Source organism: Drosophila persimilis, unplaced genomic scaffold (assembly GCF_003286085.1).
Source record: "Drosophila persimilis strain 14011-0111.01,24,50 unplaced genomic scaffold, DperRS2 tig00000663-arrow-arrow-pilon, whole genome shotgun sequence".
Classification (NCBI taxonomy): domain Eukaryota; kingdom Metazoa; phylum Arthropoda; class Insecta; order Diptera; family Drosophilidae; genus Drosophila; species Drosophila persimilis.
The window spans coordinates 352,333-368,494 of NW_020825331.1; the positions used below are offsets into that span (position 1 = coordinate 352,333).

The 16,162-nt window shown below is 44.7% G+C and overlaps 1 protein-coding gene across 1 annotated transcript; it reads left to right on the forward strand.

Moving 5' to 3' along the window:
- Nucleotides 1-1,237: 1,237 nt before the first annotated feature.
- Nucleotides 1,238-13,082, forward strand: LOC6599377 (small G protein signaling modulator 1). Its single transcript, XM_026991398.1, has 7 exons — nt 1,238-1,298; nt 7,811-8,502; nt 8,572-9,289; nt 9,364-9,660; nt 9,755-11,321; nt 11,384-11,661; nt 11,718-13,082. Exons 1-7 carry the CDS (start codon nt 1,238-1,240, stop codon nt 11,804-11,806), a joined length of 3,702 nt encoding a protein of 1,233 aa, XP_026847199.1. The 3' UTR covers nt 11,807-13,082.
- Nucleotides 13,083-16,162: the final 3,080 nt, after the last annotated feature.

A 16,162-nucleotide genomic window follows, 5' to 3' on the forward strand; every position in this document is an offset into this window, starting at 1 on the left:
GTGGGCTCGTTTTTTCACCGGTATTTTTACGGTATATTTTGAAAGTGAGACGATAAGTGCTCTCTCCTGCGACGAAAAAATGAGTTGTAATTTTGAATGGGCCATTAAAAAGGGTACACACAACAAGCAAGAATAGCCAAGGCAAGTTGCAAGGTTCGTACGAACCCTCACCTCTCTTGTGAGGACAACAGACCTTGCAGACAAAATGGGATTTTTGACTACAAGGTATATTGGGCAAATGGGGTGGATTTCACCTTGTGTGCGTTGCATTTTCTGAGCCGTGTTGGCTGTTGTCCACACCCTCTTTTTCCTTCTATTATGTAGCAAAATTTGGGCGGAATTTAGCAGCAGCGAGCGAGCACACACACAGAGCCCCCAGCACTGCACAGTGGGCGAAGAGAGCGAACGAGTGCGCCAGCAGCGAGTGCCCAAGAAAGTATGCCACAAAAGGCACAAGCATAAAAATGCACAAATAAAATTTTTAATCAAAATATTCATGTGTATGTACGTATACAGAGAAACCACTGCACATATGTGTGGATTTTCAACTACAAAAGCAGCAGAAGCTGAAGGAGCAGTGGGGCAGCAGCAGCATCAACAGACAAGATCCACACACACACATACAGCAGCAGCAGCAGCAGTTGTTGTTTTTTTATATAAGTGAGCGTGAGTGTGTGCGGCTGTGCTTGTCTGTGTGTGTGTGTGTAAGCGTCGTAGTAAAACATAGTGGAATGCAACAAATACAACAAAAAGCAGCAGAGGCAGCGCCAAATACAACGAAAATATAGGAAACATTTTTTGATACAAATTTTTTGCTAAAATAAATCCAAAGGCTAAAGCAAAAATCATAAGCAGCTGGCAGCAATAACAAAAGCCCAAAACCCAACAGAAAGAGAGCGACAGAGACACACTGTGAGCGGAGCGCAGAGCAAGAGAGTCGAAAGCATAAACAACAAAACGAAACCGAAAATATTTGCCCAAAGAATTAAGCCACATAAGAAGGACGCGAACGCGACACGAGCGAAAGAAGAGAGAGAGAGAGAGGCGCAAAAGGCAACAGTCACAAGAGCAAAAGCAACGGACAGAGCAACAAAAGCAGAAGTAGCGGGAAGAAGCAGCAGCTGGGAGCAAAAAGGAGAATTGCAAAAGCAAGGCGCTTCATCTTCATCCACCAACACAACCCAACCGCGTGCCGTGCGTGCGCCCCCATCCATCGACACACAGGAACATCAGCAAAATGAACATGTTACAGAGTTTTAGCGGCGGCGCTGCCAGCACCACAGGCGATGCCACCAGCGGTAAGTGTGAGAGAGAAACTTTTACCTTCTGTGAAAGTCCTAGAACCTAAGCCAGAACCCCTGTCCTCGCCCTTCTCTCTGGCACCGTTGGACCTACTCAACTCATTTCACTCGCAGCATATTCCAGCAGCAGCAGCAGCAGCAGCAGCAAACAAAAAATCCAATTACATATACATACATACACACACGCACAGCGTATCCATTTTATGTGTGTGGTGTGTTTTTGTTGTTGTTTCGGCTGTCGCGTCGCTGCTGCGTAGTAAGCGTCGCTGCTGCTGAAGAAGAAGGTGCGAAAGTGAAATGATTTGGCGTCGTTCCGCCAGAAGGAAAGAAAGAAGAGAAAACGCAAGCCGAAAATATTGCGCCACACTGACTAAGGGGAATTGGGAATATAATTTGATTATTTTTGCGGACTATAATTCGATTATATTGTAATTGATTGTATCAGAAGCTGACCGGATTTGACCTTTACTTACAGTTATCCGTAATTACGAGTATTTAATCAATGACCTATCAAAACTATACAAATTTTTCTTCGATTATACAGTTGAGCTTCCATAAGTAAAACCAGTATTATCCAAAGAACACGTTCGACTTATAGAGATTTTGACTTACAGAATTGGATGCTATGTGCTCCCTAAACGCAGCCACCAGTTTTAGTTCCGAATATACCATTTTCCAGATACAGACGTTCGAGTTATGGAAGTTTAACTGCTTATACTATGTTTCATATTGCATCTGCTATATACAGTCTGATAGAGTTGGTAGATTATGATGCTAAAATATATGCTTTTTACTTGCACAATCAGTGAAATTGATTCATTGAAAGAGCTTGATGTACAGCCATGCTTCGGTTTGAGTTCGGAGAAAGTCGTACGAATTGAAATCTGTGTGCTCCGGCTTTCGCAACTTTTTCGTATTGATAGTGTTTCGCGTTTTTTTACTTGAGAACAAAATCTGTCTTGCTTATGGAAATTTTAATATTTTAATTGAATATGCCTTCGTTTTGCCAGTCGCATTATATGAAACCAAAAGAATATCGATAGTTGATCTGTCATTTATGTAATCTTAAGATTTGCGAAAACCGGAGCACGCACTTTTGCGATTTGACAGTTAACTCGCAACTCTTGCGATTTGCAATAGCCGGAGCTTGGCTGTTAATGAAACAAATAATAATTTTCTGCTTCTTTTTATATTCATTGTATCAATATTTGACACGATTTTTTAGTAAGATTTGGAAAGTACAGTTTCCATCCACAAGTATAGGAAGACTATGTCGAATTTCCAGGATAAATTATGTATGTAAAAGGTTAAATTAGAGCAGACTTGGAAATACATGAAAAACAAACAAAATAATAGCCGTTCCAAAGAACAGCCAATTGAAATAAACTTTAAAATATTGTTTCCCAATTCGGGCTGAGACACTGCTGAAATGTTATCGAATAGATCTCCTTCAGGCCCTGCATATGAAAGTCTGATGTGGCTGAAATATCCCGCTAGGGGAGTGCCCTTCAATGTTAACGATCAATGCATATTTGTGAGCGTGAGCACGTCTCTGTACCTCAGTAAATGGAGTAGATAGAGGAAGATCCATTCTTAGGCAGGCTCCATTTTTGTTTGTTTATTTGAAAAACTATTTACAAATTGGCTCTCAAGATCTTTTGCCATCCAGAGATTTGCTCTCTTGTTGCCCATACAGAGAGCATCACTGTAAATACATACATATATTGAAAGTTCAGGCCAGCAAAAATGTTTTTTGTATTTTTTTTTTTGTAATTGCTCGACTAAACTGTTGAGGAGGGTCGGGGGTAGACGGTGGATGTTGGGGGTGGGGGACTGGGTGTTTGATGTGTGAGTACATAAGAGACCGACCATCAGCCATAGCATACTTCTCGGGGTATATAGGGATACATTCCAATAGATATGTATACACGTACATATGTACATATATTGTATGTGGAATGGAATAACAAACGGAGAGCAGACACATACCTATGTATATACGTACGAGAGTTTAGCATTGTGTTTGTGTGTGTGTGTATGGGTGGAGGGTTGCAGAAATTAATCAAAATAAAATACGAGAATGTCGACTGTCGACTGTCGTTGGTTTTGTCGGTTGACAGGTGGTCCCCGCAGCAGGTTGCAGTCTCTCTCTCTCTATCTATCTCTGGCTGTGCACCTGTGCGGCTTTGATGTGAAATTGAAATCTGCTCTAATTGCCATCGATTTTGGTTGCAATTTCCCCCCATTTCACCTTAATTAAATGGCGCAATAAAGACCATGAGAAATGCTAAAGTTCAGGGCCAAACAAGACTCATTTTCGCATTAATCTTCAATGTCTATGGCCGTGGCAGTGGCTTTGATTTTATTCTAACGGGCAACGTTTGCTTGTATTTTTAATGAGAAAAACGTGAACGTGAACGTGGACGTGGAGAGAGGCCAATTATCGGTTTTTAATGTCAAACGGCGACAGGTAATTGCATTATAGACGCAACCGTACGTATACTTGATGGCATTACGCTCGGTTAGCCGCACCACGCACCCACTTCCTGTCTTTCGACTTCTGACGGGGGAGCCCCGCATTTGAAACTCATCAAATTGCCTGGTAATTAAGTAATCAGAGAAGCCCTAGGAGGAACGCTACTTCCGTACCATGGCCACGGCTAGACCTCTAACAAGGCCATAGTTTATTCAATTAGATATCAGTAACAGGCAGTAGGAAACAGGTCTTTGGCTCTTCGCACACCTGCACTTGAAAGTAAATCAGTATTGGGTGAATCACTATTTTACCTAAATGTACAGTCATGTGCAAAGTAGTGACAAGACTTGGGTATGAGGCTGAGGTTTGATATTTTCTCTGGGTGCAGAGCTTGTTGTGGGAGGACACGACTCTTCTGTATCTCCTGTTGCACTCTCCAATTAGTTGATTTCTTTCTACTTAATCTGATTAGCGGTAGAGACTTTTGTGGTTCTCCATCTGTGCCGGATGCCTGCTGCCTGCCATTCCTGTGGCTGTTCTTGCTTGCAACTTGAGCTTTGGATGAGACGGAGGCGGAGGGGTGGAGTGAGCCATGTGTGTATATACATAATAGACGAGCACACGAGGAGCCAACACGTGTGTACGAGTATGCGTGTGCGTCCTTTGTTGGGTAACAAACATATGTTTGGTCCCCGCTTCCACTTACAATATGGTTGGGTGGTTCCTTTTCCTTTTCACGGTGTGTGTGTGCGTGTGTGCGTGTGTAAGGTAGAGCTTTCTCCCTGTAACTGGGAGCAAATTAAAGGAAACAGCAAAATGCATGCGCCATCCCTTTCTGATTACAGCCCAGAGTGTGCCACACGGGGCAGGCAGCACTGGCATCGTCTTTCAGCCGTGCTATTGCTGTTGCTGTTGCCGCTTGCCGCCGTCTCATTTGCGCCTGCTCTTCTTGCCGGTTTGTCGTTTCGTTTCGTTTCGTTTTAGCCCTGTCATCAGCTGTTTTATGTTGTTCAGGGTCAAGTGTGTGGCCTTTGCCTCTCGCACACTCATCCACTCTCTCTCTCTCTCTAGCAGGTGTGCCTCTCTGCCTCTCTCTGTCTCTATCTCTTTCCCCCACTCTGCGTGGCATGGCTTTGCTACCCTCGTAACGGGAGTGGCGTCGGGAGGGTAGGGCCGGGAGTCCTGTGGTACAAAGTGTAAGGTTATAATTCAAGGAAGTTTTTTAGCATCGCCACCGCCAGTCAAGGTTACTATATCTATTGGTGGTGGGGTGGTGGGGTGGTGGGGCATTGAGTATTGGGGTGGGTCTTGACTCTCGATTGTTGTTTATTGAAATGCTTTCCCACTTAAGGACGGACGGGGGCGGCAATTGCAAATTGCAAAAGAAATGAGAAAATGAGAATAAACAACTTAGGACCAATGTCGGCTTATGTACTTTCTGCTCTCACTGTCTCTGTGCCTCTCTCCCTCTCTGCCTCCGTTCTGTCTGTTGTGTCTGTTTCGGCACTTAAAATAATATTATCTTTTGTGTACATTTTTGTTTGGTGGCTGTTAAACCTGCAACGTTGCCGCTTTTCACACAGAGCGAGACAGAGAAGAGACTGAGATTGTCTCTGTTGTCAGCGCTGTTGCAATTTTGTCAGCCCCATCGCCTCCACCTCCACCTCCCACTCCTCCTCCTCCTCCTCCTCCGATGTAAATGTTTTGCTCCCTTATCGATTTTCGGGAGTTGTTTTTGTTGTTCTCTGTGAATGTGTGTGTGTTTGGGGGGCTGTCCTGCCGGGCATTGCCGGGCCATGTCACGTAGCTGCGTAAATCCTTTATTTCCATTCTAATTAGAAGCGCGCGCCTCTCCTTGGAGTTGTGGCGCTCTCTGGCCCCCAGCTCCTGGCGTTGCTTATACCCTATTAGCATATTTTGTATATGGACCAATACAGGGTATAACCCATACATACATACTATTGTACATACACAGTATACCGTATACAGTAGAATACAGTGTGTTTGGAAAATTGTAAGACCATGAGTTGCTTCCCATTTTGATTGCTTTCCTCCATGTCGACAATTTTTACATCGAATCGAATCGCAAACTTCGTCAACGATTCAAGATAAAATCTGTTTATATTCTATAACACAACTATAATAGGGCTTGGAATTGGTTTTTGTGACAAAATAGCTTGGAAAAACTCATAAAATATGTGTCGCGCTACATGCGGCAGCGCCCTTCGGTCTGCTAACCAGTGCTGTTGCCATTTTAGCATAGTTCAGGCTAGATCTAGCATTTTTGGCTAGTATCGACAGTCAGTATCGATACAAACAAAAAATCGTATGAAAGGGGCTCTTTTAAGCCAATAATTATTTAAAAAATTACTATTTTTTTTATTAAAATTAAATATGCGGATGTGATCTATTCATCTGTAGGGCTGGATGATTTATTTTTTTATCATATATATTTTTATCTCAAGCTAAATACACTCAAAACTTTTAGTTTTGTCGCATAGTGTAATTTTTGAAATCATTGTAGTCGTGTTTAAAATTTTATGCTGACGAAATTGCGATTTTCCATGGTAAATAGATTTTTTAGAGATTATAAAGGAGAATATTAAGACAGATTGCATGATTCTTGATACCGTTTAGATACTTTTAAATACCGAATATACTATATATATATTTATCTGATATTTATCTGATAGTCTGAATAATGAGAAGGGTATACTTCCCTTTGTCTCACTCTTTCTCAATGCTTAAAACTTTGCGATGGGAAAGCTTTTTGTTTTGCTATTCCAAAGAAACTTATTTTCATAATTGAATTCGAGCGAATATGCCCTTTTCAGGTTATTTTATTTGCCTTGCAATTCAGAAAAGAACTTATTTATGAATTTTGTTTAAAACACAAAAGTTTGTTAAAAAATAAATCTTAGGAATTCAATAAACTTTATGAAATGAACTGAACTTCTGAACAATTCTCTTCTATATTTAAGAATATTTATGTTCCGACTATCGAGCAATATGACACTTGTAAATAATTTAATCATTTTTGTAGTATTTTATTCAGATTTTATTTTAATTTTATTTTTTTACTTTTTTTATGTATTTTATTTATTGAGTATTTAATGATTTTTATATTTGCATTTACTTATTATTATTTAGTATTTAATGATGTATTTATTTACATATATTAATATCATTAATATCATCATTAATAAACTAATTTTTAATTTAATTAAATAAAGTGATTTATTTTTCGTTTTCTTAATAAAAATTGTTCTCTTTTGAATAAATTAATTTATTATTATTATTAATTTTTTTTTTTAAATCTGTGTGTTTTAATTCTTTAAATCCTTTCTCCCCCTTTTTCAATGTTTAATCGTTTGGGATGATGATGCAGTCATCAGATATGTGTCTCAGACAGCTGTCAGCTGCCAGGGGGTTCCCAGAACCCAGTGCCCCTGCCTGATTCACCTGCAATTACACGTGGGCTGATGTGCGTGCATCACAACGTGACACTCGTGAGTCTTCTGTTGTGCGTTATGCATGCGTTCTTATGGCAACGAAGCGCACTGTACGCCACACAGGCCATCACATGCATACACACAGAAGTGCGTATCGTTTTCGTATCGTACATAAGTATTTATGTAAGCATGAGGCATGAGGCATGAGGCATGAGCCTATGAGGCTTTAAGAGGCAGAGGGACGACGGATTTGTGCACAGGAGCAAACAGAACCAAAATTCACAGCGATGACAAAATGATTGACGTCGGTCTGGGGCTCCGAAACGAAACAAAACGAAACGGAATGATGAGGCGAGGTGAGGAGAGGAGTCCACATGGGTCTCGGGGCATGTGCAATCAATCAAAGCATATTTATGGGAGGGGCGATCCCTAATAGGGATTGGGATTGGGATTGCGATTGGGGTGTCATTAGCAGACAAGAAAGAGAGAGGACCAGGGCAACAAATTACGCTTGAGTCGCATTAATTTCCGATTTCCATCCCACATCCCACATCGCCCATCGCCCATCCACCACCGCACAGCCGAGACCGAGCTCAAGGAGCGGCTGATAGCCAGCGTCAAGAAGGAGGTGAAGCAACTGATGGAGGAGGCGGTGACCAAGAAGTACGTCCACGAGGAGAGCAGCTCGGTGACGTCGCTCTGCGGCGCGGTGGAGGCCTGCCTCAGCCATGGGCTGCGCCGTCGGGCCCTCGGGCTGTTCAAGACCTCCTCGACAACGGCCCTCATCCAGAAGATAGCCAAAATCTGTCCGGAGGCGGACTACGTGAGCCGGCGCCTGCTCGAGCTGGAGCTGGCCCACGAGAGCAGCGCGGTGAGCGGCAAGCGTTCGTCCTCCAGCAGCGACAGCATCATCAAGCCCAAGCTGATCAGCAAGCAAACGGGCAGCAGTTGCAGCAGCAGCTCCGTGACCACCATCAATACGGTCTCCAATGGGGCAGGCGGCGGCGGCGGCGGCGGCGGTGTCCTGGGAGGCGCCGGGACACCGTTGGGCAAGTACCTGTGGATACGGCTGGCGCTGTACGAGAAGCGGCTGGCCAAGATCATCGAGCATCTGGTGGGCAATGCCAGCAACTACTATGATCGCGAGGCGCTGGTCGCCGACGCCGATTATGGATCCATTCTCAGCTCCCTGCTGGTGGGGCCCTGCGCCCTGGAGTTTACGCGGGCCAAGACAGCCGACCATTATTGGTCCGATCCGCATGCCGATGAGCTGGTAAGTGCCTCCGCGCGTCCTCTACAGCTGGATCTGATCACCTTTTCTGCTTCTCTTTTGTGTTCTCAGGTGCAGCGGCATCGGATAAGCTCGGGCAACCGCACACCACCCACCTGCCATCGGCCGATCATTAACTTTAAGAGGAGCCTGCACACCAGCTCGGAGGACACGAGCAGCGGCAGCTTCAAGGCCTGCTCGCCGGCGAGCGTGGCCAAGGACTATGTGGAGTCGCTGCACCAGAATTCGCGGACCACCCTCCTCTATGGCAAGAACAATGTACTCGTCCTGCCCAAGGACGTGTCCGAGCCGATGCCCGGCTATCTGAGCCTCCATCAGAGCATCCAGTCGCTGACCATCAAGTGGACACCGAATCAGCTGATGAACGGCTACAACGACGGGGACAACAGCGACAAGAGCTTCTACTGGAGCTATGCCCTCAATATCAACGTGGACGAGATCGTCTACGTGCACTGTCACCAGAATCGTGGCGGGGATACCGGCGGCACCATCATCCTGGTCGGCCAGGACGGGGTGCAGCGTCCGCCCATCCATTTTCCCGAGGGCGGACACCTGCAGGCGTTCCTCAGCTGCCTGGAGACGGGCCTGCTGCCGCACGGACAGCTGGATCCGCCGCTCTGGTCGCAGCGCGGCATTGGCAAGCTGTTCCCCTGGCCGAAGAGCGTGCGCCGGCATATACTGCCCTCCGTTATGGAGGCCTCCTCCAGCGACGAGACGCCCATCGACTATGTCTTTCGCGTGGTCAGCAAGAGCCAGCACGAGGAGTTCTGTAAGAGTCGAGTTTCTGTGCAATTAACTGATCGATCAATCTGTACTCATGCATCCCCCCTCCCCTCTTCGCAGTGGCCACGCACCCCATCCTGGAGCTGGGGCGCTCGAGTCCGCGCCGCAAGCACTTGGGCAGCTGCTCCACCACCGGCAGCAGCGACTGCTCCAGCAAGAGTCTCTCCATCGATCAGAGCAGCAGCGATCCGCCCTTGATCCAGGCCAGTCAGACGGCCAGCATTGAGCTCGTGTGCTCCACCATGCGCCGGCAGATCATCTCGCGCGCCTTCTACGGCTGGCTGGCCTATTGCCGTCATCTATCCACGGTGCGGACCCATCTATCCGGACTGGTCTATGGCCGCATTATGCCCGATTGTAAGTGCCCGATTCCCCCCCTCCAATGGGTTCTTCGCTCTTTTGGAAGTCTATGCTTCCTTTGCTGTACAATCTACCCCTCTACTCTTCACAGTGGCTGCCGACGAGGAGGGCCTCACCAGACAGAAGTGGCTGGAGATGCACGTGGATGGCGTTGTCTCTGGCGAACTGGAGCTCTATCGCTTGGTCTACTTTGGCGGCGTACAGCCGGATCTGCGCAAGGAGGTGTGGCCCTATCTGCTGGGCCACTACGCCTTTGGGTCCACCTGCGAGGAGCGTAAGAAACAGGACGAGACCTGCAAGCACTACTACGAGACGACGATGAGCGAGTGGCTGGCTGTGGAGGCGATTGTCCGGCAGCGGGAGAAGGAGAAGACAGCGCTGGCCGTGGCGAAACTTAGTGCGGAACAGGCGCGACTGGCGGCCAATGCCAATGAGGCTGGCGCTGGAGCTGATGCTGCAGCTGCTGGTCCGAATGCTGCACGGCCAATGACCAATGGCACACGGGAGCTGGAGCTGGAGCTGGAGCGTGGTCTTGGCCACGATGAGGCGGAGCTGGGCGCAGATGAGGGTGAGAACAACGTGTTTGATGATAACGATTTCTCCGATATATCCGATCCTGGAGATCTGTCCGATGATCCCGAACTGGCAGCAGAGGCTGAGGAGCAGCCTGAAGAGGAAGGAAACGAGAAATCGGATGAGGAGCTGGACCAGGAGCAGGAGCATGAGCTGGAGCAGGAGGATGGCCGACTCATGCCGCAGCTGAGCGAGCAGTTGATGCTGGAGTTCCAGAATCTCGACTGCATGGAGCCGCTGCACCTGCAGGAGAACTGCTTCGCTGACTCTGAGGCGGAGGGGGATATGGGTCTCGGGCTGGACGCCGGCGGGAACATCCTGCTGCTGAGCATCAAGAGCTCGCCCTCCACCAGCAGCTATGAGACGGTCGGCAATGAGTTCGTAGACATGGTGGATGTCAAGGAGGAGGAGCCAGAAGAGGAAATGGAGCCAGAGCCAGAGACAGAGACAGAGCCAGAGGTAGAGCCAGAGTCCTGCGGTCTGTTGAGTAAGTTCCACAGCGCCGATGATGTGCGTCGGGACGGGCAGGGCGAGGAAGCAGAGCATGAGCATGAGGAGGAGCACCCATCCACGTCCGTGATCATCACAGAGGCCGCCTCCCTGGATGCCCTGGATGTGCAGTGCAACGACGACGAGACCACCGAAGATTTCACCTCACGCAAGACCAGCCTCATGTCACCCATGAACGATGACATCACGGTGGTGGCCTCCCTGGATGCCCTGCAGGAGCCAAAGTCCGCTTGCGTCTCCCCGGCCAGCTCCAATGGCGGCGTCTACAGCGTCGAGCTGCTCGAACAGTTCGGCCTCAATCTGCATCGGATCGAGAAGGATGTGCAGAGATGCGATCGCAACTACTGGTACTTTGCCAACGAGAATCTGGACAAGCTGCGCAACGTGATATCCACGTATGTGTGGGAGCATCTGGACGTGGGCTACATGCAGGGCATGTGCGATCTGGTGGCCCCACTGCTGGTCATCTTCGACGACGAGTCCCTGAGCTACAGCTGCTTCTGCAAGCTCATGGAGCGCATGATCGAGAACTTTCCCAGCGGCGGTGCCATGGACATGCACTTTGCCAACATGCGGTAGGATCTGATCTGATCTTCTTTACGCCTGTTATATGCTTATAATCTTCTCTTAATGGCAGATCTCTCATACAAATCCTCGACTCGGAGATGTATGATCTGATGGACTCGAACGGGGACTACACGCACTTCTACTTCTGCTACCGCTGGTTCCTCTTGGACTTCAAGAGGGAGCTCGTCTACGACGATGTCTTTGCCACTTGGGAGGTGATCTGGGCGGCCAAGCACGTGGCATCTGGAAACTTCGTCCTCTTCCTGGCCCTGGCCCTGCTGGAGACCTATCGCGACATCATCCTCTCCAACAGCATGGACTTTACCGATGTCATCAAGTTCTTCAATGGTATGCGAACACCGACTGCTTTTAGATTATTCGATTCATAGTCGATTCTCTTGCAGAAATGGCCGAACGCCACAATGCCCAATCGATTCTGCAGCTGTCCCGCAGTCTGGTCCTTCAGCTGCAGACCATCATCGAGAACAAGTGAAGAAGGGAGCCGTAATCGTAACCGTAACCGCAAGCGCAACACGCGTTACCATAACCATAACCATAGCCACAACCATAACCGTAGATGTGTCCCCGTATCCGTATCCGTATTCGTACCCGTACTTGCCGATCAGTATTGAGCATGCGATGTACTAGTAGAGAGCACCATAGATCATAGAATGTTGGATAGAAACTGCGCCTAGACATACCCGCACACGGCATACACATAGTGCATATGATATGTAGTAGATGGCAATTAGCTGAAGCTCTCGAATGAGGTTTTGGGCTTTTTTTTTGTTTGTTATATTTTTATAGAAACGGCTGGGAGTCGCCTAAGATGCGATGCAGAAGTTAATTGAAATTTAGCTTAATTAAGGAAATTGTAGTGACCTGAGATGTGACGTCGAGTAAAGTAGAACAAAGATGAGAGGAAAATGAACAACGTAAATGAAGAAGAAATAAATACTATTTACTATATACAATATATGATATACAGATAAGATGCTATATATGTACATGTATACAGCCATTCCACATATATAGAAGCAGTTACATATTTATACTTTTTGTATGGGGATGGAACCATCCACATATACATATATACACTATATAACAAATACCAAATACCAAATACCATATACATACATTTGCGATGCTGTGCGAAGGTTTTCGGCTTGGGCTTTCGTGGCCCGAGGCTGTGGGCCAATTGTTGTTAATGTTATTTTTTACCAATTTAGCAAATGATCAGATATATATACACTCACACACACACACACACACACGCATGTATATGTGCATATATTAGAGGTCTGCAGAGGGATATTGGGATTCATTCCGTCTCATTCGCATTCGTGCATTCGCCACTTCGTTCAAATCCTTTTTTTTTCGGAGTCACTCAATGAGTTTGAATGCATTCATATTCATGCAGGCCCCCTACATACATTTAATGATATTCGATTGCAATTGTTCGTTTCTTAGGTTGGATTTTGTTTGGCCTTGTTATCCAAAAGGGTTTAAGGAAAAAAACCAACATTTTCAGTTTCAGTTTTAGAAGCTTCGGGTAGATCCTGCGGCTATATCCCATAAACAGATCGAACAATTGTAGACCCCACACACACACACACACACACACACAAATGTTATAAAAATGTTGTTAAAGAAAAAAGAAAGAAAAAAAACTAAAAACGTTGAGTTTGAGTTGATTGCGTTATTGTATTAGAAGAATTAATATACAACAAAAATATGATACATACAATACGAATATATATACATATATTAAACGAGTATTTATACGCAAACATATTATATACATATATACATTATATATACCCTATATATAGAGAGCAAGATGTGTTAAATGTGTTACTGTATTTTGATTTGTTATATGTTTTTGTTTTTTTTTTTTTTGGGTTTCCAAACCAAAGAAACGTTCTCTCTCAGGCAAATGTTGTTTCTTCTGTTTCTTTCGAAAGAAATTCTTTTTTACTATTGCTGCTATGTTTTTTGGTAAGTGCAGGCGCACCAAAACTCCCTCCACTAAAGGGCTAAAGGTTTATCGGTTAAAGGTTTATACATATATATATACAACACATTATACAGATACCATACTATATATACATTGTATGGGACATAGGTAAATGCCAGTAGCACGCTTTTTGTGTATAGAAAACTAAACGATGGAAACGATAAACGAAAAACAAAAACTAAAAACCAAAAAAATAACTTAATGTGATTTCTTGTTGCTTCTTTGAATATTGATATTTTTGTAAGCGCTAAAACAGAAACGAAAACAGAAACAGAGAAGAAAAACATACAATATATATATAATGAAAGATAAAGATAGAAGATAGCAGGCAAGCGAGAGAGGGAGCGAGAGAGAGAGTGCGTGTGTATGTGAAACATAAGAGATATATTTTACAGATGAAAGCGAGACGAGACGAGACGAGACGAGAAGGGCCTCTGACCTCTGAACCTCTGAGTCCAAACATCATTTTGGCCACACTTTTGATAAAAATATTCGATGAAGGATCCGCCACGATCCAGACGAAACACGAAATACGAAATACGAAAGAAATAACTCTCGCTATATAATATTGTATCGTAATCGTAATCGTAATCGTAATCAAAGCTAAGCTACTATATATTTATATATACCCCGTCTGTGTAGAGACGATGACACCTATAGAGATGACACCTTCCGAGCATATAGTACATACATACATACAAACAGATATTATGTTACTGTTACATATAGCATTACACATGAATAGTATGACAAATATCCTATGATATGTTCCACAAACAGAACAGCATCACACAGAACAGAAGGCGAGGAAAGCCCCACAAGGACATAAACAAAACCAAAACTTAACATACGATTAAATGTATAATTTAACACAAAACAAAACCAAAAAAAAAATAACGATGGAAAATAAAAGCGAATTATGTAAAATGTTTACAAAAAATCAGGGAACACTATTCATTTGTTTATAAAAGAGTATTAGCCCTCCGATGGATGCGTATATCTCAAGAAATATATCGCCATTGCAGCATAGTGGATCCAAGGATCTCTTAATATATTATTACTAATCCATATACTATTATTTCTAGCCATTATAGCCAGTCAATATTCCACAAAAAACATCCAGAACACAACACATGATAGTCGAATGGTGTGTCCTCAATATCAATGATTTGTTAGTTAATACAAATCCCAATCCCAATTACAAATTGTTCATTTATTCAGCCGAAATACGAGCTATTTACAGCAATGAACATTTAAAGTATAATACTGCAAATTTTGATTACAAAATGAGCTCCCCACAAAGCCCTTACGCTCTTTCCTTCGCTCTCTTCCAGTGTGGCTTGGCCAACAGAAGAAAGAGACGAATATACTGTAAATTTGAATGCGATTTCTTGCAAGTGCTTTGAAACCAACCCCTCGGAAAGACAGCAATTTGGTCTCTATTATTCGGTTTATCATTAAAGTAAAGGAATTAAATTTTCCAGAAAATTGTAGGGATATGATAACTAAAATGTTTCATAGCTAACTCTTTATCCTTTCTCTCCCGTTTGGGATTCCAAGGCTTTTTATAAACAATATAACTCTTGAAGAAAAAGAGATATTTTGTATATTATTTTGTCTTTGGTTAATTAAATGTTAGCTGTAAAATTGATAAAAAAAAAAAAATTAAAAACTAATTATTTTTTGATATATATGTATATATTTTTTTAATTTACTTTTTTTTTATACTATAATTTACTAAAGAAATTTGTTTGAAAAATACAAAAAATCGGAGCATCAATTATCAATGATCAATTATCGCAGTCCAACGTATCAGCATCATCTGTTGTACTCCTTATATATATTATCTTATTTATTTGCAATCTGTGGCATCTCTGCTTGCACCAAAACATAAAATATAGATGCTAATTCCAAGAGTGTAGCACTATCTTTAGTTCTTCATAGAAAATTCCATTGACCAACACTCTAAATGGACCACAGAAACCGGGAAATAAGCTAACCAACACTACTGGCATCTGGGCTCTAATGGCATCTTAGTTGCTTGCACCTGAGAGACACAGGGGCCACAAAACTGGGGCACGCACGCAAGCAAAACCAGCCCCCCCCCCACAAGCTTAAGCACACATTTCGTTTCCGTACATTTCGGTACACACGAAACCAAAGCGTGGTGCAGGTTATGTTAAGCACTCTAATGGATCGGTGCGGGCAGGGTTGGGGCGGCAGGGAGGCCAAGCCAAGGCGTTATGGCGCACACTCAATGCGAAGCAACAGCGGGCCCATTACACCCGAAATGTTTTCGCCCAAAAATGTGGGGCATACTTACACACACACACACACAGAGACACAGGCGCAAGCCCATGCGGCATATACATATGTGTGCATTTGTGTGTGAGTGAGGCTGGGGAATGTGGCGTGTTTTCGTCCTGTTGCTTGTGGCAGGCAGATTTTCACCACGCAGCGTGCGACGTCAGCAAACTGTTAACGGTTAATACGCACACACACACACACACAGCACACACAATATGTATGCATATGTACTAGGCAAGTGCGAGCGAGATGCCCGATGGCCCAAAGGGCGCAACGCGAAAAGCTTCCGAAACGTAGCGTAATGGAGGCGGGTGTATGGAGCACAGTGGGACAAAAAAACCAAGGCAGCGAGCAGCAGCAGCGAGCAGCAAGCTTCGTGCGCTTGTAGTTGTTGTTGTTGTTGTCGCTGTCGTTGTCGTTGTCGTTCACGCTCATCGTCAGCGTCATAGCCAGAGTCAGAGTCAGAGTCAGAATTTGTGTCTGGCTGGCGGTTCGGTTCGTTCGGTTGCTTTCAGTTTCAGTTTT

What these genes read in the sequence shown, in the direction of transcription:
- LOC6599377 (XM_026991398.1), top strand. Translation starts at nt 1,238, where the DNA reads ATGAACATGTTACAGAGTTTTAGCGGCGGCGCTGCCAGCACCACAGGC. An exon ending in CACAGGCGATGCCACCAGCG is followed by an intron (nt 1,299 to 7,810) that starts GTAAGTGTGAGA and finishes ACCACCGCACAG; the next exon opens with CCGAGACCGAGCTCAAGGAG. An exon ending in TGGCCGCATTATGCCCGATT is followed by an intron (nt 9,661 to 9,754) that starts GTAAGTGCCCGA and finishes TACTCTTCACAG; the next exon opens with TGGCTGCCGACGAGGAGGGC.